Below are 24,838 nucleotides of genomic sequence, written 5' to 3'. Positions count from 1 at the left end.
TTGGACCTTGTATGGAAATCCAAAATGAGGTAAAATTCATTTCAGCGCTTTTATAGTGAAAAAGCTTGATCTTGCTAGTTTGTCCACTTGGGCATTCATCGACCGCTTGGAGACCATGGTCATTCCGAGGTTTCTCACTTCCTTCGATACTTAAGGCGGTGATCCCAGTTCATCAGGCCAAGCGTGTCGTAATTTTTCCAATCACCACAAGTGAGTATTTCCGTTTTGGAAGCATTCAATTTGAGATGGCTCCAAGTCATCCACGGCTCTGAGACAACTGAAAATTTGGCATTTTTTTATGTCTTTGGGGCATTCCAGTTGAAGGAGTATTGTGTGTCATCTGCATAGTTGTAGCACGTGAGGTGAAATTGATTGATCAGTACCGGTAATGACTTGTAGATGTTGAAAAGCATGGGCGAGATGATAGTACTTTGAGGGACCCCTGCTTTTGTGGAGTATGGTTTGGACGAGCAGGGTGGGGTATGGATGACATTAGTTCGGTTTTGAAGGTAGGACGCGATCCAGTCTAGAGCTGTTCCCTCTATGCCGGCTTCATAGAGTCTTTGTTTCAGAGTGTCATGGTCAACCGTGTCAAACGCAGCCGAGAGGTCCAAGAGGAGTAGCGCAGCAACCCCGTTGCGGTCAACTTTATTCTTCAGGTCGTCCCAGATGGCAAGGAGGTCTGATTCAGTGCCTCTTCCCGGACGGAATCCTGTTTGGAAGTCTGAGAGTATGTCATTCTCTTCAATGAGTTGTGACATCTGGGCGAATGCTGCTCTTTCTATCAGTTTGCCCAGGAAAGGTCCATTTGTAATGGGTCTGTAGTGGTCAGGGTTCAGCGGGTGCAAGTTTGTTTTCTTCAGTAAAGGGGGTATGTGTGATTTTTTGAGTTCTTCTGGAAATATTCCAGTAGTTAAGGAATCGTTGATGATTCTTCTTACTGGAGTTGCAGCAGAGGTTGTTAAAAGAATAAAAGAATTGTCTTGAAAGTTTGTGGTGGACAGGGGTCAGAAGGGTTGCCGGCAGGCCTGCTTGCTTTGACCAGGTCCATAAATTCATTGTGTGAGATGTGTTGGAAGGAACGGAGAGGCTGGGTTAGAGTATTCTTAGATTATTGTTTTGTACAAGGGTTAGTGCTTGTGCTTTGTTTCTGTTTTAAGTACGAGTACAATGTGTCTGCTTTGTCTGTGTAATGATTTTCCAGTTTGTCTGTCAAATCTTGAGTAACATGATGAGTTCCTTCTAGGCAATTTGGTTTGCGAAATTCATTGAGTATTTTATAGAATTCTTTATTTGCACATTTAGCATTTTGAATTCTGTCTGAATAGTACCTTTTCTTAGCTTTTTTGATAGCTGACTTGTATAATTTGTTAATTATTTGTAGGTGAAGTTTGTCTTGTTTGGCGTTTGTTTTGAGCCAGGTACGTTGCAGCTTTCTAATTTGTTGTTTTATGTCTTTTATTTCTATGTTTTCTCCAAGGCACATTTTTTCTTTTGTGCTGTTGTGTGGTTTTGAGTGGTATCAGGATGTCAAAAGCTTCCTATAGCCACTCATATATATTTTGAACAGAAGTTATTGTTTCCAGATTTGTACTTGATGTTAGTTGTGTTTCTAAGTGTTCCAAATTGAGTTTGTTCCAAAGCCGATAGGCGGATGGATGTAAGGTAGTTTTAGGTGAGTCCCTTAGAGTTGTTTTATGTTGGAAAGCAAGCAAGTGGTGGTCTGCCCATGTGACTGGAGTTATAGTTTGAAAGGTAACTAGTTCAGTATTAGCAAAAATGACATCTAGGATATGTCCAGCGACGTGTGTGGGTTTGTGGACAATCTGATGCAGGTTCAGTGCGTCTAGGCCAGTTATTATTGTTTTTGGATGGGTCATATTGGGTTTGTCAAACCAAATGTTGAGGTCACCCAGCATGCATAGGTTGGAATGTATTATCAGGTTGGAAACTGTGTCTAGAAGTGCGTCTGGGAATGTCGCCTTACTAGGTGGAGGTCTGTAAAGGAGCAGGTAGTTACAGGATGAAGACGGTGTAGTTTTTGCATCTTGTTAGAAGAGCCTCACAATTCTTTATGGAGAGGTCCTCAACTTTAGTGATATGTAATGTTTGCCTGAACACAACAGCTAGACCACCTCCTTTTTTGCCTATACGATTTTGGGTGATCATTTGATAGCCTAGAGGAATGCTTCATGCAGGACTGGAGCCATATCATCTCCCAACCATGATTCAGTTATGAATAGTATGTCTGGTTCTGCATCTGTGAGAAGGTCGTAGATGTGATGTTTGTTTTTAGAGAGGGATCGAGCATTTATTAGTAGAGAGTTTAGAGAATTGCCTTTGGTGATAGTGAGACTTTGTTTTGTAGAAGAATGATCAGTATTGTGTGGGTTTGTGTTTAGTGCTGGCATTAGCTGTATTAGGATAGCAATCGTGTAGCTGTTCTGTAATCATGTTCCTCATCCAGCATGCTAAGAAGGCATTTTGATGGGTCTGCGTGTGTATGTGGTTGAGATGGTGTTTGAGAGTGAGTTGGTGTGCTGTGTTGTTTTCGTGGTGTAACATTGTTGTACAGTAGACATGGGGAGGCGAAGTTGTGAGGTGTGGCACGTCGCTTATATTTGTTTGTGTGTGTTTCTGGCAGAAGGTGTATGAGTCAGGGGTGGTGGTGCAGCATGTGGGTAATGTAGTAAGGTTCTAAATTGTCCAATGGATGAGAGGCGGTTAGAAGAGAGTTGCTGTGTTGCTGTATCTGTGTTAGGTGTGGTGGAAGAGAGAAAGCTTGGCATTGGAGTTTGTTCCTTTGTGTGGTTTGAAAGGTGGTTGTATGTATTTTGTGATGGTAAGTATTTTGAGGTGTTGGGGGCGCTAGACAGCCCGGAGCAAAATGGCCGCACCTTAATGCTGCTCTGCTGGTCGAGGGAACAATCTGCTCATTATCCTGCATAAATGACACCATCAACCGGTGACACGACCAGATTCCGGCACCTCGATATGTGGGGAGCATTTTGGTAACCTCAAGGCCACTCTTACGCATCTCTACAAGCTGCTGATCACCTGCCTGGCATTTGCGCAAAATGGCGGCTCCGATGGAGCTCGGGCATTCAGACCTGAGGAGCTCCCGCTGTTGGCAGCGGAGACGTGCTGCACCTTATCCGCCCCGTCCTCTTTGTCAGTGTACGGTGAGAGCTGGCGCTTTGCGATCTGAGCCACAGACGTCGAGCTCCTGCTTGCACCTTGTGGTGTGCACAGCCGCAGCCTGCTGTGGCACGGCGCACTGCAGGTCCGCATTCTGTAAACTGTTGCAGTATCACTGGCGTTGCCATCTCTGGGACCTACCCGTCATCTGCTGCTGGGAGGGCGGGCCTATTATGGTGGATGTTGGCCCTGTCTCTTGCTGTCGCCTTCGTTTGTACTGGCGCCCGACTGTGATCTTGAGCTTGGGGGAGTCACCCTTTCTGGAGTTGCCCGTGACTCTGCTCCTGGTACCTGGCTCTCTCTGTTACCCTGCAGCGGGGGGCCGTTGAAGCACTGCCACCGTCGATTTTCAGCTCTGCGGGGACCGTGTGACGCAGTGCTGCCATGTGGTGGCCTTCTGATGTGGAGGAGACATCGGCGCTGCGTTTGATAAACTGGAGAAGCAGCTGGCGGGATCTTGCCTACTATTGTGCCGCCCCTGGCTGTGGGGGCCCTGGCCTGGCGACACTCCTTTTCTGGTGAGCTCCTGAAATTTCTATGGTTGAGACTGGAGACCTGATCATCATCAAGACTGTCTGAGCGCGCTTCTAGAGTGTCTTGTGAATCTGCTGCTGTGCCGCCCTGTATGTTGTTGCAGAGTCGGGCACGGAGCGGGGAAGAAAAGTCATTTGTCTGTTCTCTGGCACTATTACACCAGATAAGTCTTTGTGACAGGAGTTGGGCCCCTGCGTGCCTCACTTAGTTACTGTGAAGACTTGGCCTGGTCCTGAGTTGGCACTGCGCGCCTCACTGGGCCTGTGGCGGGGCTGTGATCACATCTGTGCATACTTCACCTGGCATTTGATGATTTGCGCTGCTGCGCAGGGGCTGCGCTGAGCTGGTGCGGTACAACTTGGAACCTGCAAGTGCATTGTCCCCATTGTGTGCTGTGGGGGAGGCGGGCTGCGGCTGTGTTGCTGCTTGTCACTGCTGCACAGCGGTGGATGCTACAACTGAGTGTGCAGGGAGCTGGGCGTCGCACCGCCCCTGGTGTGGAGCATCATAAGGAGATCCGACAGATAACCACCTACGTGGATAGGTCTCACATGTAAGAGTGGCCCTCCTGGTCTTGTAGGACGACGAACCCACATCGGATGACAGACAACTTCCCGGCACCGATCTCTGGGCAATAGCGGGGGTGTAGACCCTCTGGCTGCGGCCATCATTAAGGGAAGATGGACAAACAGCAAGCGAAACTGAATTTCGAGACCAGGCGTCTCACGAAATTCCAAATTCCGGCTGCATCGGATACGGAACCCGAGCTGGAGGCTGGCGTAAATAGAAGGCTGGAACGCATGATGCTCACCATGCAGCAGTCTGCAGACTATCGATGCCAAGATTGACCACCTCAAACTCAGAATGGAAAATATGGCAGCAAAACTCGATAAGCATGGGTCGAGGTTAACAGAAGCCGAACAACACATTTCGACGACTGAAGATCAAGTGGAGGCCGTCAGCACATCCTGCTCCAATATGGAAAAACTCCTAGCGGTGATCCAGGCGAAGAACGAAAATTTAGAGGCTCGCTCATGCCGGAACAATCTGCGAATCACGGGGATTTCAGAGTCAACCAACACGGGTAACATGGAACTGTATGTCGAGACCGTGCTTAGAGATATGCTGGGAGCAGAGCATTTCTCCAGTGTGCTGGTGGTGGAGAGAGCTCACCATTCCCTAGCGCCCAGACCCATGTCGGGCGCCCCCCACTCGGGCGCCCCCCCACATCCCATCATTGCCGGGCTGCTAAATTATCATGACCGGGATACAGCGGTATGAAAGTAGAGTTGTTGCCCGACTTCATGATGGCTGTGCAGCAGGCGCGGTGTGAATTTCACCCTGTTAAGAAAAAGCTGCAAACCTTGAAGATCCTATATGCAATGCTGTATCCTGCGCAGGTAAAGCCAGAATTTTTATGACATCTAAAGATGCTATGCAGTATGTGCGACAGATCGAGCGTCAGGGATCGGTGAGCGAAGCAGGAACTGACGTGGACAAAGACCATTGAACGTGTGTGCTGCATTAGTTTAAGTGTATGAGAATAGAACTTTGACCTTGGATTGTTGGTACTCAGTCCCTGATTCCTCATGTTATGTTGGCTGTTTTGTAGACTTACTACTGGTTCTGATGTAGATATTACACTTGTATGCCTTCTGTCATGTTTAACACGTTTACCTGTATAGTCTTCTCAATTGCTGGCTCTTGGCGGCTAATACGCATATAATGTTGTTGTTTGCATTGTTCCTATGTCGGGAATCCACTATTAGTCACTATATCTACAGAGGGGGTGTCTTTCAATACCTGCCTCGACCCCCCTGACACTACGAAGGGGGCTGACGGCTACTGGTGACCCCCCAAGAGGAAGAACCCCATATTACTTCACTGTCGTATTACGGCACCCCAGCGGTGTGTTTCTTAGAATTCGACATGCGGTTGCAAGGTTGTAGTTTTGGTGTACGGGGGGGATTTCTCAGCATGGTTTCATTGCTGATGTGGGTGGGGGGGGGACAGTTGGGGAACTATATTCTTTTGGAGCTGCACTGGGCTCGATATTTCAGCGGATATTGCCACATACATGGGCATACACTGAGAGCTGGCACTTTCAAATGTTGACTATTACAGGGCATGACAGGCACACAACTTAATGTCATTTCATGGTTAACTTGGATCATTAGGGGTCTCAATAACCCCAAGAAAGTAAGGCAGGTGCTGGCCTACCTGGATCGTCACAACGTCCAGGTGGCTTTCCTACAGCAGACCCACCTAACTAAGCGGCCAGTCTCTGCGGTGGCCACTAGATTGGTGGGTGTGCGCTTGGCCGCCTCTTACTCTTCTTACGCAAGGGGCATTATGATTTTAATGAAAGAGGCATTCCCTTTGAGCCCCTATATGTGGAGGAGGGCGAACGGGGGCGATACCTATTGGTTCAGGTTATACTATATGGTACACGGGTGCTTATGGTAAATATCTATGGGCCCAACATTGACAACCCTGCTTTTTATGAAACACTATGGGGCAAAATATACCAATTACATTCTTCGACAATTATTTGTGGAGGGTATTTTAATGTTGTGTTGGTCCCTGAAGCAGATCGTTTGTCAGCGGCAGAGCCTACATTGACGTGAGTCCCGTGCTCTCCATGCCACTGGAATCAAGCTATCCTGGCTGAAGAGGGGTGAAACCCCAAAACCGGTCCTAGTATGCTTGTTTCCGGTCGAGGGAGGACCCGGCTTGGCAGTTCGGGCTGGGCTGTTCCCACGAGGCACAGGGTCAAGATTGATTTGCATATGGCCAGGTCTAAACTGGGGCGGCATGGTGAGCAAAAGAATGATGGATTTAACCCAGATCTCTTGACTGGGGGTGAATGTTTTGATTTGTTCTGCATTCCGTCCATCAATAGTTCTTTTGGCATTTGTCACCCTGAGTGGGACGGGTATGCTCAGACGTGAGTCCTGAGCTCCCCATGCCACTGGAATCAAGCTATCCTGGCTGAAGAGGGGTGAAACCCCGAGACCGGTCCTGGGATGCTGGTTTCCGGTCCAGGGAGGACCTGGCTTGGCAGTTCGGGCTGGGCTGTTCCCACGAGGCACAGGGTCAAGACTGATTTGCATAAGGCCAGGTCTAAACTGGGGTGGCATGGTGAGCAAAAGACTGATGGATTTAACCCAGATCTCTTGACTGGGGGTGAATGTTTTGATTTGTTCTGCATTCCGTCCATCAATAGTTCTTATTGCATTTGTCACCCCGAGTGGGACGGGTATGCTCAGACGTGACTCCAGTGCTCTCCATGCCACTGGAATCAAGCTATCCTGGCTGAAGAGTGGTGAAACCCCGAAACCGGTCCTAGGATAATTGTTTCCGGTCCAGGGAGGACCTGGCTTGGCAGTTCGGGCTGGGCTGTTCCCACGAGGCACAGGGTCAAGACTGATTTGCATATGGCCAGGTCTAAACTGGGGTGGCATGGTGATCAAAAGAATGATGGATTTAACCCAGATCTCTTGACTGGGGGTGAATGTTTTGATTTGTTCTGCATTCCGTCCAGCAATAGTTCTTTTGGCATTTGTCACCCCGAGTGGGACGGGTATGCTCAGACGTGAGTCCCGAGCTCTCCGTGCCACTGGAATCAAGCTATCCTGGCTGAAGAGGGGTGAAACCCCGAGACCGGTCCTGGGATGCTTGTTTCCGGTCCAAGGAGGACCTGGCTTGGCAGTTCGGGCTGGGCTGTTCCCACGAGGCACAGGGTCAAGACTGATTTGCATATGGCCAGGTCTAAACTGGGGTGGCATGGTGAGCAAAAGAATGATGGATTTAACTCAGATCTCTTGACGGGGGTGAATGTTTTGATTTGTTCTGCATTCCGTCCATCAATAGTTCTTTTTACATTGAAAAGAGCAGCATCATCTGTCCATAATGGTATGCTACTCATGATCTCCAATAGAGCCATTTTCAGAGACACATTGAGAGCTTCACTTTCCAAGGAGGTCACTACATCGCTTCCATGGCGTAAACAAATAAAACAGTTGATATTTGTCTCTAGCTGGGCACACTACAGGCTACAGATGGGCTTATAGCTAAGTCTACCATTCAGTGAATGGACTGAGAACTCCAATTTTATATTTTAAGCATTTCCTTTTTCTTTTTAATTAAGATATAAATCTCACAGTCAGCCCACCTGGTGCAATGGAGCTAGTTGAGATGGCCACTGAATTATATTTACATACCAAGATAATGACAAGCTATATAGGTGACATATTCACCTGTTGGGGTGATTTTAATGCCAGGATCAGGTGTCCCACTATGCTACATGAATTTTATCTGCTCTTAAATGCTGACAGATGCTGAATGGTGCATATCTGAACAATCATGAAGAAAGAGGCAGGCTCTTCTATAGTTTACATCTCAGCTTCAGACATGCGAAAGGCCACTTTAATAACGAGAAAACTGCTTCACCCATAAGTGTCTGTAAGTTAATCATCTTTGTTAGTCGAATTTTCTGTGGTATGGGGTGACAACAGGATTTTATTTCAAGATGACAGTGACCAACTTCCACGTATCTTTAATCTTTATAATGAAAATAGGGCAAATTGCCTACATAAAAACACATCCCTGATGCTGTGCAGTAGGTCTAAATACTTTTTTAAAATACTTTGACGTGGCTGCCATTTCATTTTGTAGTTTATCCATTGGTTCTACAAGGCAGAGAACCAAGATGACATTTTGGCCACTGCCTCCGGATACTGCCAATCACACTGTAACTTTATTGGAAGATGACAGAGTTGATTGAGTTTGTCTATTACAATGTCTCATGAGGAGTGTGAAAGCTGAATTCCACAATATAGCCGACTACCAGTAGGTACCCCCTACAAGAAAGGAATCCAAAAGATTTAATCAAATGTATTCACTGGTAAAGTAAAAAACTAAAATCATATAACTTTATGAAAGAAAATGAAACATTACCCAGAGACAGCAAGGCTTGGTGAATTTCATTCATCACATTTTTATAAACTTCTTTCTGCCACTCATGTAACAGCCTCCACTCCTCTTCAGAGAAATTGGCAGCAACATCGTGAAATGTAACTGGTGCCTGAAACGACAAGTTCTAAATCATATTCTTAACCATTTTTAAAGTGTAACATAATATAGAATTATTGATATAAAACCAGATTTTGTTTCCATTGATCTAAAAAAAATTTTGCAAACACTGATATCTCAGACATAGTACCTAAGTGAAAACTTTAGACCATGACACAAATGCTACAGTGACAAAGAAACAGGTCTAGTGCTACTCACATTTAATCCTGTCTTTTGCATTTGTGAGATAGGTACCCCTTCCTACCCACACCTTGCAACAAATGTACGCTGCCACCATTTTGCAGGTGAAACTCAGGATCCAGAAGATGATCTCAGAAAAATATTAGGGAATCTTATGGGAAAAATATTTTTTCTTTACCAAAATCCCTTGAAGTGCAACTTCACTCTGCCTTTCTTAATAGTACCACAAAGGTAAAAAAGTACTATTACGAAGCAGCACAATATTATTTAGAAGAGAGTTTTATTCAGCAGGTGGCACAACCTCTGGCCACATGAGCTCCACAATCTCCCGACCACCACATTCCAACTGACACTTAAGGCTTGTGTGGCAAGGGAGGTACCAAAGAGGAAGGTAGAGAGGAGAGGGAGCGGAGGAAGAAAAGAGTGGAGGTAGGGAACCATTGCAGGAGTAATTTAATGTTTAGTACAAATTACAACAGGTAAATTCGAATCTCATCAAATATTCTACATTTTAATATTTTTCCTGGGCCCTGCTATGCTGCTGAAGGAGACAATATTTTTGAGAATTTCCAAAAAGTATCACAGCAATATGCGTAAAATATGACTCACCACCTTCTCTAGGGGCTAATCAGATTACCTCTAATCTTGCACCTGGTGACACCAGGTTTACCAACTAGACATGTAGTAGGAGTATAACTCCAGAAATGCAAAAAAAAATATCCGTAATTACCCTTCTTAAAAGGCCATTTTAGACCCAGAGGACCAAGAGAATAATTACCCTAGTGGTCAACAATTTTGAAGAAAGTGGTGGTTTCTCACTAACGCATTTAGATAAGTAACAACTTCTAGATAACTAGCAATCAGGATTCCACGCACAACATGGAACAGAATCAGTACTTGTTTCATTCATGGATAACTTTCTTTGGCTGCACATGAGGAATACCTGTCACTCTCTATCCGCCTCATCTGCTGTTGCATTCAACACTGTTGATTTTGAACTCTTTCTTACCTGAATTCAAACTGAAGCATGTTTAAAAAATCAATAAGATGGTTTAAATCTTTTCTAATTGACAAGACGCAAAGTGACACACTCATCTCTGGGAAACCAGCTGCAATGAATGTAGATTAGGAGGTTCTAAGGCTGCACCCACATCACACCATACCTGAAGGAGATCCACTGGCTCCCCATTAAAAAATAAGCACAATTCAAACTCCTCACCCACACTTTCAAGGCACTACATAACAATGGCCCAGCATATCTCAACAATCACATCTGCCTACACAAACCTTTCAGACATCTCTGCTCATCCGGTCTCCTACCTGCACAAATCCCACACATTCGGAAAGCCAGATCCAGTAGTCGAGCCTTCTCCTACATCACTCCTAAAGTATGGACCAAACTGACGCTACATATAAGAGCCTCCCCCTCCCTTCTTGAATTCCACAAGAACCTGAAGACCTAGCTTTTTGAGTAGTTCCACTAGGTACTATGTGTGGCTAGACTCACACCTGCTCAGTGCCAGTATACATTCCTGGGTGATAGTGCGTTCTACAAATCTGCATAACATAGAATAACAGAGGTCCCACAGGGATCCTTGCTCTAGTCTCCTCACTTTAATGTCTATATAAGAATGCTTAGGGCCAATACCTTACAACATCATTCGTTTACAGAGTACACACAAATGTGTTTGCATTTCACAGGACTCTATCAAGATTTTGGCACCTTTGAGTTAGGTTTAAACAAGATGGCTTCTTAGATGTGCCATCATGTCCTAAAGCTAAAAGAGGGGAAGACCGAGGTGCTAGTAATGAAGTCCAATCTTAAAACTCAAGACTTAACAACACTTCCATAGCCACCAGATCTATTTGGCCTAGCAACCTTGTTTTTTTGCCAAGAAACGTGTGGTTGTACGGGATGATAATCTGAACCTAAATGAGTATTACTGCTGAGGGGTCTAACCTTACTCTTAATCCTTAGCCTGGTAAAACAAACTATGCCCTAGCAAACATACAAAGCACCATAAAACTATTGTTGATTCACTTATTATTCAAATCTTGACTAAGTCATTGCTTCTAGGGTGATCTCCCACGGTACCAAATGGATTAATTACAAAATTTGCAAAACATAGAAGCCTTTCTTTTCCTTCCAGGAAATGTGAGAGCATTTCAGGAGGACTTTGGCTGTTACAATGGCTATCTGTCAACAAATAAATTACTTTCATTTAACACGGCCTAACTTGAAAATATCTCAATGGATTGGTTACTCAATAGATTAAAGAGAAAATCAATGAACATCATCCAACACAAATTCTCAGACCAGCTGATCTCGAGCTCCTGATAATTACCAAACTCAGCCTTTAAGGGAAAGGTGACTGCAAATTTTCTGGGAAGCACAAGAAAATGCAACAGTCTCCCAATTGAGCTAATAAGTAAACATTCTCTTATAAGCTTCAGAAAAGCACTGATGAGACCTCTCTCCAATAGATAGGTGTCTTGCTCTGTGGATAATTGAAATATTTGATTGATATATTTAATTTATGCTCGCCCAGGCACCTCAAGGTAATTTATTTGACATGTGTGCCGTATAAATATATAAATAAATCAAATAAATAAACGTAACATTCCTGCCTACAAAGAGTCAGTCATATTTCTTTTCATCCATCTATGGCACAATTTACATATAACATATGAACTTGATAACATAAAAAATAACACCACCTTAGTAGGCATGTCCAAAGGCTGCCAGGCACTCTGTGGATGAATTTGTTTATTTCTCTTTTTTCAGAAACTATTTGAACAATTAATCGACTCTCCACCCCTGCATGCAGATCTATCATTTAAGAGACAGTTTCGGTGAAAGTTAAAAACACTCTCGAAAATGGTATTGACTTTGAATGGTACCCCCTCTTCTTCTGAATTTACTAACATATAGTATTTAAGATGTTTTTATAAATAGAAAGCATTGTACCCTTAAATTCCAGCCCTCACCCCCACCTTTGACATTAGCCTAAACCCTACCTATAAACTAGCCTCCACCTTACCCACAGCTTGTTTCTGGCCCACATGTATACCCAATCCCTTGGCCTGACACTAGCCCATCATAGCACAAGCCTTGACTCCAACCTGTAGCATTAACCATACTCTAACCCTGACCTCAGCCTGATCCAGCTTTATCCTTGTTGCTTACCCTTTGTCCAACACTAACCTGACTCTGGTCCAAAATCTAATTTTTACCCTTGGCTTTCACTTGACGTTAACTCTTTAATTTTATTAGTTACCCTCATCATAAACTGATCCTATCCCCAACTCTAGCTTTCAGGTTTATCTTGATTCCAACACTACCTTTATCCCAAATTCTCACATAACCATAGCCTTGGCCCTTACCCTAGCCTGGCCTTGACCCTAAACTTGACCCTAGTGCCAATTAACCTAACTAGGTCTTTAGCCCTAATTTTGACACTATTTCTCAAATTATTATCCTGTAACACATTTCTATGATTTGTATTTCTCCAGTTTTAAAATTTTTATTGAAACTGCATTGAGTTAAAGTTCTATTGAAATGCACTGAATGAATGACAGGATGAGTCCATGTATGATGGTTTACTGAATGCCTAAACTGGTCATTGACTGAGGAGGTACTTTCATTTAATTGTTATATATTTAGACACACATGCAAACTGCTATACTAAAAGATGAGAATGCTCCACTTAGCATTCCTGCTTCCAATGATCCACCCACTGGCTCATTCTTGCATTCACTCATTTACACTACTAATCATCTGCTGCTCAGCAGTGAAACACGCGTCAGACATCGCTGATCTTATCCTGAGTCAGGAGATTGACGTTACGATCCTAACTGAAACATGGCTCAATGAATCTTCCTCGCCATGTTTGGATCTATTGGTACCCCCAACTATTTCATTTTGAGGCAAGACAGGCTAAAAAGAATAGGAGGGGGTATTGCAGTCATTCACCGCTCGGAGCTCTTGGTTACTTCACTACCGGTCGACCCACTCAGCTCATGTGAATACCTCGCACTCTCCATAGTTAATACCGAGAAACAGCAATGCAAGATCCATGCATTCTATCACCCACCAGGCAAGAATGAACCTTTTATCAACCACTTAATGGAGATCATCACAGCAAATGCCTTCACACACACCAATGATATATTCCTAGGAGACTTCAATTTACACTGTAACTATCCTAATGACTGCCAGGTAAACATCATCAAAGACTTCCTAGCAGATCAAAACCAAGTACAAGCCTGCACGCTTCCAACGCACATGAAAAGCTCCATGCTAGACTGGATCATATCCAAAGATAAAGCTTTGATCTTAACCTCAATCATGCCTTGTGACTGGTCTGACCATCACATAATAACCTTCCAAATTCCTAGAGTATTTAAAGAAGAAACCTACTCAACCAATCAAACCCAAACATTGGGTAAGGACCCCAAAGAATGTGGACAATGAGAAGCTTGCCTCGTTGTGCAGGAAGGATCTTCCCTCTCCCAGAAATTTGACAAACGCCAGCGAACTCACAGAACACTACAATGCGAAGATGTCAGAGATAATGTACAATATAGCACCGTTAAAAGTAAAACGAATGCCGGACAAAGATAAAAATCCCTGGTTCAGCGGAACACTAAATGAAGAAAGACATAAATTGAGACTAGCAGAACGGAAATGGAGACATCTACCATCATCCGCAAAACTAAAACTGCTAAGAAAAACCAGAAACGCATACAATAAAAATATTCTGAAGTCCAAAAAAGAATTCTTCAGAACGGAATTGGAGAAGGCGATAAGTAGACCTCGGAAACTCTTTGAATTGGTTAAACTGCAGTCAAACAAAACTTCAAAATCAGCACTGGAATCAACAAAATCTCAAATTAGCTGTGAAGAATTTGCAAACTACTTTACATCCAAGGCCACGTCTTTGGAATGGGAGCTTAAGACAGCAGCATCTTCTGGGGAGGCTTCACAACCAAGTGTTTCATCAATGCCCAATCATTCTATGCCCAAAAACGAAGCTCAATGGTCCACTTTCATTCTATATGACCAAAATGAAATCCTTAAAACCTTATCCGCCAATAAGCCTAACAATCACTACAACGATCCACTCCCGGCAAAACTTGTGCCGCTCATTGACCAGGAAATCATCCCCAGCTGGACATCGATAGTCAATGCTTCTCTATCTCAAGGAACTTTCCCTGACTGTCTAAAAATGGGACAAGTCATTCCCATCATAAAAAAACCGTCAGAGAATCCCGCTGAACCTAGCAATTTTCAGCCAGTATCCAACATTCCCCTATTAGCCAAAGTGATAGAAAAATGTGTTCAGCAACAACTAAGCCAGCACATATTTAAATTCCACCTATTAGACGATTGCCAATCAGGATTCAGACCAAATCATAGTACGGAAACGGCAATTCTGCACGTAGTTGACGACGCACTACACGCTCTGGACCAGAACAAAGCATGTCTTTTAATCCTTCTTGATTTATCATCTGCGTTCGACACAGTTAACCATGAAATGTAGCTAGAACGTTTGGCGAACAGGATGGGTCGTTCCGGGAACGTTCTTGAATGGTTCAAGTCCTACTTGAGGAACAGATCACAAAGATTTCTATTGAATAATAACCTGTCAACATCCTCCCCTATTCAGATAGGGGTCCCACAAGGAACAACCCTCTCCCCTTCACTTTTCAACTTATATGTGGAACCACTAACGGATATACTTCACCGTGCCAACATCCTTTTCCACATGTACGCTGACGACAGTCAGATGTACATTAAGATTTCCTCTTTGTAGGAGATCAGAACGATGAACAAGGCTTTAAGGGCGACGATGCAATGGTTAACAAGCAATCAGCTTAAACTAAATGCATAAAAACAGAATTCCTCCTAATTTCCCCCGCAAAAAGCCTGCCCATTATAAAAGAATGGACCAATTTGATCACCGCACTGAACTGCACCCCGATAATCGTAGATTCAACCAAACCTCTAGGAATCACTCTAGACCAAAGCCTGAACATACAATCACACATCAACACGTTGGCTAAAAACGCTAGATTTCACCTGAGCTATATTAAGAAATTGAAACCGTTCATCGAAGCGGCAGACCTCAAAATGGCAGTTCAGGCATTCGTAATCTCGAGGATCGAATACGGATGGACAACACTTTCTGGGCTCCCCAAAAGTGCAACAGCACCACTAAAAGCATGCCTCAACGCAGCAACAAGGCTCATAACAGGTTCAAAAAAATTTGACCATATCTCTCCTCACATGAAAGCACAAAATTGGCTACCTAATGAAGCCAGAATTCAGCTCAAACTGGCGTGTATAGCACACAAAGCTCTACACTTTCAGTCACCAAGATATCTAGCTCAGAAACTGGAGATTTTGGGGGTAAGCAGACAATCCAGGGGAGCCAGAGGCCTAGTGCTCAAGCCACCGATTTTCCGCAACATTTTTTTTTATGACAGAGCGTTCTCGGGTGCTGCACCGAGAATATGGAATTCGCTACCTCCACACATCAGAAGGTTACCAAACCACGCAAGATTCAAGAAAGAAACCAAGATCTTTCTAATGAGCAAATACCTACCGTAATCATGACAGAACTACCACATAAGACTCGCCTAAATCTGCTAGCTTAAAGTCACTAGCGCTGTTGGCGCAGAACTAATTTCATTTGTTCATAACAGGTTCTTGTTTCCACTGATGATATGATAGGGTCCCTCGAGTCTCACACTCTGTAAATATGCTAAAAGATTTATCAAGAAAAGGGGCTGTGACAACTTTGAATTGTACCGTAATATGTCAATCACTATTCAGAATATTGTTTCCCCTGACGACATGGTTCCTATGGTCTTACTTACCGTGAATGTGTTATAGTATTTATCAAGAGAAGTGGTTATGACAGTTTTGAATTGTACTTTAATTTGTCAACTGCTACACAGAATATTGCACTGAAAATGTTATCATGTCCTGTGCTGTGAAGCACTCTGATACCCTACGGGGTCTAGTTCGCGCTATACAAAACACTGAATAAATAAATAAAATGAAAATACACAATCACAACAAACTCACACAAAACTCAACAACATATGCAAGGTCTATTTAAGATAAAAAAACGGGGAAAATAAAAACATGCTGCTACCTAAACATGGCAGGCAAATGCTTGTAATAACATAAACAATTTAACATAGCAGCAAGTGGCCATCTTGTAATGATTTTCTACAAGGTGTTTTGTTGTTTTGAAGTTTTAGCCTGGCTGCCATGTTTACGACAAATGTGTTGACTTTCTTGGAATGGTAAAACAGTGAAACAATAGATAAAACCATTCCATGATGGGTGCCTGGTCTAGCGCGCGGTGTCTTGCAGGATGCAGCACATTGCAAATGAAACGAGCATTGGCAAAGGCAATAGTCAAGTCAATAGGTCTTAGCGATGCCTCTGTTATTGGCCTTGTCAATGTGATTGTATTTTAGCAATGTTGTCTAGCAGCATAAGAGTTAGGCAGTCAGACCACCATGAGACTGCTCCAACCGCCAGGGATCCATAATCCCTGGCGGTTGCGAGGCAGTATGGGGAAGCATTATACTTGGGGGCGCCTCTGCGGCACTGCCCAGCATATTACAACGTTCCTCACCACCAGCCTTTTCATGGCTGTGAGCCTCCCATGAAAAGTGTGGTGGTGGGGAAACAAAGATTATCCCTACAGGGCCCCCTGCTGCCCCTGTGCATGTATGCATGCACCCGCAGTACCTGCCCAGCATGTACAACGCAGTCCATGCCGTGCAGGTACGGGCTCTGGTATTCCCATTGCGGTGCCTTTTGAAAGGCACAGTCGTGGGACCGCCTGCCAAACTACAAAACAACTCGTAATATGGCGGGTGGACGGCCAGCGTTCGACTTTGGCGGTCTGGGTGTGGGACGCTGGCATGGCATTCCGCTCCCAGACTGCCGAAGTCGGAATCAGGCCCTACGTGATTTGCCTACATTTATGGTGTCCTCGTAAAAAGTAACTAGTGTTAAGGTAAAGCACTCCAATATGCTTGGTGGTGTTGGCACTACATAACTATTGCTCAATGTTATCTTGGAAACAAGGCGAATGTTTCAGCCTATGGCCCCAATATTCTACATATTTCATATATATTAAAAGATCCTGGAAGATAGGTAATCATGTCAGACCTTACGGAGAGATTCTTGAAAGAATTATTACAGTGTTAATTTTCTACCTCCTTGGAATTGTCAGAGGTGGTAATCAACAAATCCTTGCCTACAAAGGTAATCTGTGAGATTATATTTTCTGTAACAAAATACATGTCTACATGCTCAACATGGTACAATAACAATCCACCCTTAAAGGCGTATTGGCTTTAACATATGTGTTTCATAGTAAATAAATGAGTTCCATTGCCTTTGTAAAAACAGATAAGATCTATGACATCTAGCATAACTTTTCCCAATGAACCTATGAGGCTGTTCGCCTTTATTATTGACTTGCTATCCCAGACCTACTGTAATGTCCATCTTCTCCTCACGTCCGTACTTTCCATACCTTCTAACAAGGATACAAACATTTTCTGATTCAGTCTAAACCATCTAAGTTGTTCCCTATTTAGTTATTAGATACACCACCAGCATCAGCAGTATCTGCCAGACTACTGCATAATCTTTGTAGCTACTTTGTCTATTAAACACAAAGCCATCCATGGACTGCATGGCCATCCAGATCCACCTTCTCTATCATGCGGTTTATGTCTCATATACTGCATAGCTTCTGTACCATAAGTTTGTCTGAGTTGGTCACTGTGAAAGTGGCACACTGAGGTACATTTCTTGACTCAGATTTATTTAGGATAAATCCAATCACCCCAACCAGCCTGGCACACCCTTTCTTAACAGGGCCAGCTCACCAACTGCCACCAGTTCGGACTCCCGCATTCTAAGAACCCTTTGCTTGCCTAGCAACATGGCAAGCACCCACATGCATATTGTAGCCAGCAGTCCCTGGATACCACAGTCACCACCACCAAAATGTTTGCCTACAATTGTAGTTTGTTAGATTCCCTTTAAGAAAATACTTGACCAGAGGCTCTGACCACAGTGTAATGACAATCCACCATTAAACGTCTTTAAAACATGCTTTGCTTTTCACAATAAGGTAGGCCAAATGGCTTTCTCATAACATTTCATAATAAACAGACCAAACCGACGAAATGTGACATAACCTGCCCCAATGAACTAATACGACTAAAGCCTTTACCGTTGGCTTGACACTATAACTGGCAAAGACCTCTGCAGGTGCACATGTGCTAGTTACAATCATTCATATAGTTATAGAATTACAAATATGTGCAAAATTACAGTTGGCAAAACAATATACAACCAGGATTATCACCATGAAAATATTCTAACCCTGGGGTTTATCTTATCGAAGGGGATGACGAAAACCAAAACCCTTGCTTGCTATGGTAATGTGTGAGATTTCACATTGCAAAATACCAGTCTTCAGCCAGTAGCACACAGTCTTTTGGATTCCACTAGTACGTGTACCCTGGGGAAACCCAGTTCTTTCTTTAACACACATCTGGGCCTCCTGCCTGAAAACTGCAAGCTTATGGATATGAGGAAACAAGAATTAGTTGCATGGCCAACCTCTTATTAAAACCTGTACCGCTGGAGGAATAGTTATGGCTTTTTTCCAAAGGACTCTGCCTCACCTCCATCAAGAATGCCAAATATCTGAGCTGCGAATTCAACACCCCCCTTTAACTGTCCAGTTGAACGCTGCCATTGGTACCACCTTTTTGAAACTCAATGCGCATTGTCAAATCTTTTTCTTCCTCCATTCCACGACAGATTAACAGTTATGGCCACCATCATCCCTTACTAAAATATGGCATCATTATCTACTTGGGCCTCAAAATCTGCTAAACCATATATCTCCAACTTTTCATATGAGTAGCCTTGAGGTTATTATTGTGATCTGGATGCAGAGAAAACATGTCCTCACTGTCTCCTGCCCTACATTAGCTGCTGGATTCCTAACATGTCCAAGTCAAGTCAGGATGCTTCACTTGCAAACCTTTTCTTGAAGCAGTCCCAGAATATCTGGTCTCCAATCAAAACTTCACTCACAAAGCCAAACCAAAACAGTGTTCTACCAATTAATACTCTTACCAAAATGAGGGACTCATTAGCCACTAATGTTTGCAATGAACTGTTCAGTCTGAGTTTCAGAATAGGTCTCGACCTGGCTCTTCTCCATCTACCTGTTCCTCCCCCAAGCTTCCGGAGACCTCCCTCTAACCTTCTGGTTCAGTAACATTTTGCTATTTTCCTCTAAAGACATCCCCGCAACTCAAATCAAGCGCTTAGATTATAAAAAGTGGAGAGGAAATATATTGCAGGGAACGGTATGTGTCATGTGCTAGAACAGCAGAAATATTCTCATAAATGCAGGTTATTCCCCTCTCTGACAAAACTGCTTAGTGGGTAAGGCGCCAACTGCAGTACCCACCCCAGCACATGGCCAGCGTTGCCCTCAAGCATCCCCTCAAGAGTATTTACAGATTATCTACCCCGTATTTACCGCAATGAGCGGCAGCAAATTGCCCCATTTAAATAAAGACAACACTTTTAACTAGCAGTATATGCCTTATTGACTTTGGAGCACTACAAAAAGAAAGCACTACTAACAAAAAGATGGAGATATTTCTTCACCCTTTATTGCATTTTTAGGTCTTGCCTGGCTTTGCAGCGCGCATGTGCTGCTCGCTCTGCGAGGGCTTCTTGGAATCAATATACTTTCGGGTCCGCCCGCAATTTCCATTGGTGCGCGTCATTTTGCATCATTGCTTATGCTAAACGGTGTCTTATGATTGTAATCGAGGCTTTTTAGTCCCTCTTGGTTACCACCCTGTCCTCTTTTGGCTCCGCCCACCCGGACTGGATCTTTTACTGGCGGTGTGACACGGTGTGTTTTATAATTACTGTGGCGGCACTTTTTTTTTACCATTACTTGCATGTGGATACAACACGAATTTACCTCAGCACTCTTCAAATTTATATAACACTACCGTTAAATAGTGTATCTAGTCTATATGGATTTCTATGTAGCAATTCACAGGCAAGTAATCCAACAAGTCAATTTGAGCAAGAGAAACATTTTTAATATGTTGACATTATACCATTTCTTGTTGTGGTGACCTCATATTTGATAACATAATCCAAGTATAAAAAATAAACCAATACAAGTGTTGTTTTCATTCATAATTTTACGGAGGTCCTGTTCATATAGCCTCTACGTTGTCTTTGATGGAAACAGCCGACACGTGTTTAGTTACGTCAAGGCTGTGAATAATGTGAACAACAGTACAAAAACATTTACAAAAGTAAAAATAAAACATGAGCTCTAGTATTATAGCCATAGAAGTGATTTCTTCTATGTGATCCTGCTACTTGAATATAAAAGAAGATATAGGAAGATCCAGTGCAATCCATCACCATGATAGAGCTAACCGCTGAAATGAATCAGAAAGGCCAGATTTGAAATCCCGTGTGCCGAAAGTATCCCGAGTGGATATAAGATAAGTGAACCAAAGTTTATGTGAGACAAAAGCACTTAAGTACAATGAGAAAGAGAACTCTATCAAACAATTAAAACACAAATAATATTGTGATTGAAGTAAGAGACCTCCAGATAAGAGAGGCAGATTTAGTATGTTATCCAGACTTTATAGCTATGTCTGATAGATGGTTTATATCTACCTTTAAAATCCAAAAGAAACGGCAGTCCAAATGTTTAGAGGATGCTCACATGTACATGGGAGGCACCCGTGCCTTGTATGTCAATAATGGAGGATCTTGGAACAAAAGAATGGGAAAAAGAGTATGAGCATAATACAAATATAAAATTAAGGTCAAGGTAAACACTTGGTGGCTTTCATTTAGTAAAGATGCCACTTACATGTATTTAGTGTCAACCTCCAAGGAGTAAAACGGTCTTATAGAAAAGATATACTTGTATAAGGTGTCTTCCCGTATTAGTTCTTCTATAAAGTTTTATTGACAGTCTTCGCCTATAAGAAAAAAAGTAGGTGTAATTACCTTATCAGACATGTACCCAATCGGGTATACGTCAGAAAGAGAGAGCATAAACATTTTTAAACACTCCCCTCTTCCCTTTTAGCACTATTTAATTTTCAGATTGCGAAATTCTAAGTGACAACAATGGCACCTCATTCGGTGAAATCAAACAAAAAGTAATGAGAAGTATAACTTACAAGTATATAGCAATCCTACTTCATATATTTGGCGTAAGTTTGCAAAGTATACAAAATTTAATTGGAGGTCCTAGACACTGAGCAAAAAAGGAGAAAGACCGGTGGGCTAGCACCAAACACTTATTTTTACCAACATGCGTCACCTCATTTATTCAAACCAAACAAAGAGTAATAAGAAGTATGACTTACAAGTATGTTGAAATCCTACTTCATATATTTGACGTAGGTTTGCAAAGTATACGAAATTCAATTGGAGGTCCTAGACACCGAGCAAAAAAGGAGAAAGACCGATGGGCTAGCATCAAGCACTTATTTTTAACAACATACGTCTTTATTTCTATTCACAAAGTCCCTGACTTAAGGCCATTACTTGCATGTGGCTTGTTTTTCAAGTGGCGTTCAGGACTCACTGCTGCCTCACAGAGAACAAAGAGGGCCGCTGGAGCTTCAGCAAGAGGACATGCCGTTCCTTTAATGGAAGGAAATTCGCAACGCGCTGCCCTGGGTCTCGGCGGTGTACAAAGGGAACGGAGCCCAACGGTTCACCGTGAACTCATCATTTCTAGTCAGGGTCGGGTGGCGAGTGTTTACGCGGTACAGTATTCTGTGACGCGCGCTCCCCTTGACCCAGTCGTCCCATGCGCTGACGGCGCACGTGCGCTGCTTACAGCGGCATAGTTCACCTCCACCGGGTGCCAGACTCCCTCCCCCTTTTTTCCAAGAACAGATAGCTCAACAAATGGGCACCACTGCGTTTGCCTGCTCGTCATGTTCAATAACACACATTTCAAATGTTCAGACTTCCGTCTCAGTCTTGGTCAAGGGGACGCCATTTTTTTGTAATACACCCTCCTCCCCCCAGCACTCGCGGGACAATGGAGACCGGGTTCACTTCTGAATGTCGAACTTCACTGTCAAGGGCAAAAACTTCCACAATGGAGAATGTGCATGTAGCGCGCAACATAAAATGAATTCTGTATTGGTTGTTACCTTAAAACCATTTATGGTTATTTCACTAAGCGGCGCTTATTTTTAGCGACATCGGGTGGGTGAAAGGTTGATTGGGCTCGGCCGTTGTGGAGGCTTGCTCCGTATCCAGGTACCTGGGGGCGGAAGCCAGGCAGGAGCCAAGCCTGACTGTGGGCGGAGCTTACTGAGGCAGGAACCCATGCTGCCGAGTGGTAAGTGCGCAGTCCCCTTTCCTGCCTGTTACTTTTGCATTGAGCACAAAGTATTCAAATGTGCATGCACACTTTTGCATTGTCATAAAAGCTTTTAAAGAGAGCTTTGTGATGCTTGTTTTTCCTCTGTCATTCCTTCAATTTCTGTTTAGCTTCTTTTCGTCACGCTCACGAGCTCGTCTACCTCTTCCCTACCCTTCCCGAGTAGAGTACCCGAGTGCACTGCCCATGTCATCTCCTCAATGCATGACTAACCACTTATAAGGTCCCAAAGGCGAGACCTATTGGCTATGCCAATGCTTGTTTCTTCTTGGAAAGCTTTATAAAGAACGTTTCTGAACATTTAACATAAAAAAATAAAAAGACAGTAAAAACAGTAAAAAGTCACAGTGACCAAAAACTCTTTTGGAGGGCCGTGGGGCAAGCAGGGGTAATCGGACCAAACCGTGGGCGGTTGTAACCTTTCCCTCCTGCAGTTCCAGGGCCCAACCTTCTATGGGCCCTGAGTAACTGGGCCAAGCACTACTCCTTTTAGCACTGGACTCTCAATGGCAGTGCGGGTCGAGAAATCGACCGGCTCTTAGACAGGGAGGTAGATGTGAGGCATACTGAAAACCCAAAGTACTAATAGTAACGGTAACAAGATGATAACCCAGCCAAATACTTGTTTTTACGAATAAAGGACTATTTTAATGTGATCGCACAAATCATAGCATCAACAAACAAAATAATCCCTACAGTTACTTCAAGTGAGTGTGCTAGCGGCATCCTAATCTCAGAATAGACACAACCTGGTGCAAATCAACCTCGGCACTGCTCCAATAGGAGCAGCCTGAACTACCAAGCAAGGTTCTCTTTAAGGGCCACATGCATCAAAAGAAAAACCGGTCGCAAACGGACAGATTCTCAGAATCTGCCCCTTTGCGACCGGTATTTTTGCATTTGGGATGCAACATCCCAAATGCAAAAATCGCAATTTAAGTAATCTCTAAATTGCGATTACTTAAATTGCGATTGCATTTAAGGAATCGCAAATTGAGATTCCTTAAATGCAATGCATTAAAGTAAAAAAATTAGCGATTTTGCTAATAGGAGTCGCAAATTACCATCAATTTGTACTTGATGGTAATTTTCAAATACTAAAGTGCATTTTTCAAAGTTCCAGTTTACGCACACACATGCCCTTGGGGCATGTGTGTGTTCAACATGTACTCATATGCAGATTTTGGAACCCTTGAACCCTTGAAATTGCATACGCAATTTGCTAGTACCTATTGGGTACTCGCAAATTGCGAATGCAATTCCCATTCATTGCCCATAGGAATGAATGGGAAGACATTCCTTAATTGCGACTCGCAATTTGCAAGTCACAATTAAGGAATGTTTAGAAATCGCTATTTGTTTTGTGATTTCTACATGCATAGGCTTTTGCGATTCCTTAATTGTGATTCCTTAATAATCACAATTATGGAATCGCAAAAGCCTACCTTGATGCATGTGCCCCTAAACCTGAACACAAGCGACTGAAGGCCGATTTTACCATAGGTGGGTCTCTTCTAACAAGTGCTGCTTGGTTCCTGTGGCAAAGTGAGGACTGGACCCACATCTGACCATTTCCTTAGCCACTTAAGGAGTTACATCAAACACACAAAAGGTGAAGGGAAGACTGCTGCAAACAGTCCAAACCCTTGAAAAACGCAATTCAGGCCCTTAATATGTGTTGTGAGAGCCCATTAGCTATAGCTAGCTGAGTACTGTTAGCATACAGGTGGCAATGTATGCCAAGGTTGCTATGGTTTGTTGCTACCACTAGTGAATTTCATAATTATTTTTCCTAGGTTTTCACATCTAGACCTGTATTGTGTGAAAGACAAGAAAACAGAATAGCTGCAAGATGGAATATTAATATCAAAGAGGGTCATCCTAATGAGGATATGTGCACATGATCTGTACCAATGAACAAAGCTGAGGAGGGCAAGAAGGCAATGAGAGAAAAGGCTGAGTATAAGGTATTTAGTGACGAGAAATGATAGTGACAGGTAAACAGTGACAATGAAAAAGACTGTGGCTGGGGATGGGGGTGAAAACAGATGAAATTACTGTATCTGGGATAGTGAGATAAAGGTAAAAAGCAGAGCCAGAGGAGAAAAGACGGTCAGGAAAATCATAAATGCAACAGAATGTGACATGGGAAGAGAAAGTGGCAGGGAAATAATGAAAGAGTGAACAGGACATAGTGACAGAGAAAGTAAAGTGACAAAGAAAATGTGAGAGTAATGCATAGATTGTGACAGGAAAAATACATTGAGAGCAAGATAAATACAGGTGAACATAGGGCAATAGTGAGCAGGTAA

General features: G+C 43.3%; 1 protein-coding gene across 1 annotated transcript in view; it reads right to left on the bottom strand.

Annotated features, from left to right (window-relative positions):
* Window positions 1–24,838, bottom strand: part of LOC146821354 (uncharacterized) — a 234,672-nt gene that overhangs the window by 169,291 nt on the left and 40,543 nt on the right. Inside the window, exon 2 of the mRNA XM_085612299.1 lies at window positions 8,692–8,818. Coding sequence (XP_085468425.1) covers window positions 8,692–8,818 — 127 coding nt within the window. The remainder of the gene's footprint in view (window positions 1–8,691; window positions 8,819–24,838) is intronic.

Source organism: Triturus cristatus, chromosome 6 (genome assembly GCF_964204655.1).
Source record: "Triturus cristatus chromosome 6, aTriCri1.1, whole genome shotgun sequence".
In the NCBI taxonomy this organism is placed as follows: Eukaryota; Metazoa; Chordata; class Amphibia; order Caudata; family Salamandridae; genus Triturus; species Triturus cristatus.
This window is presented reverse-complemented; position numbering and strand designations above follow the sequence as displayed.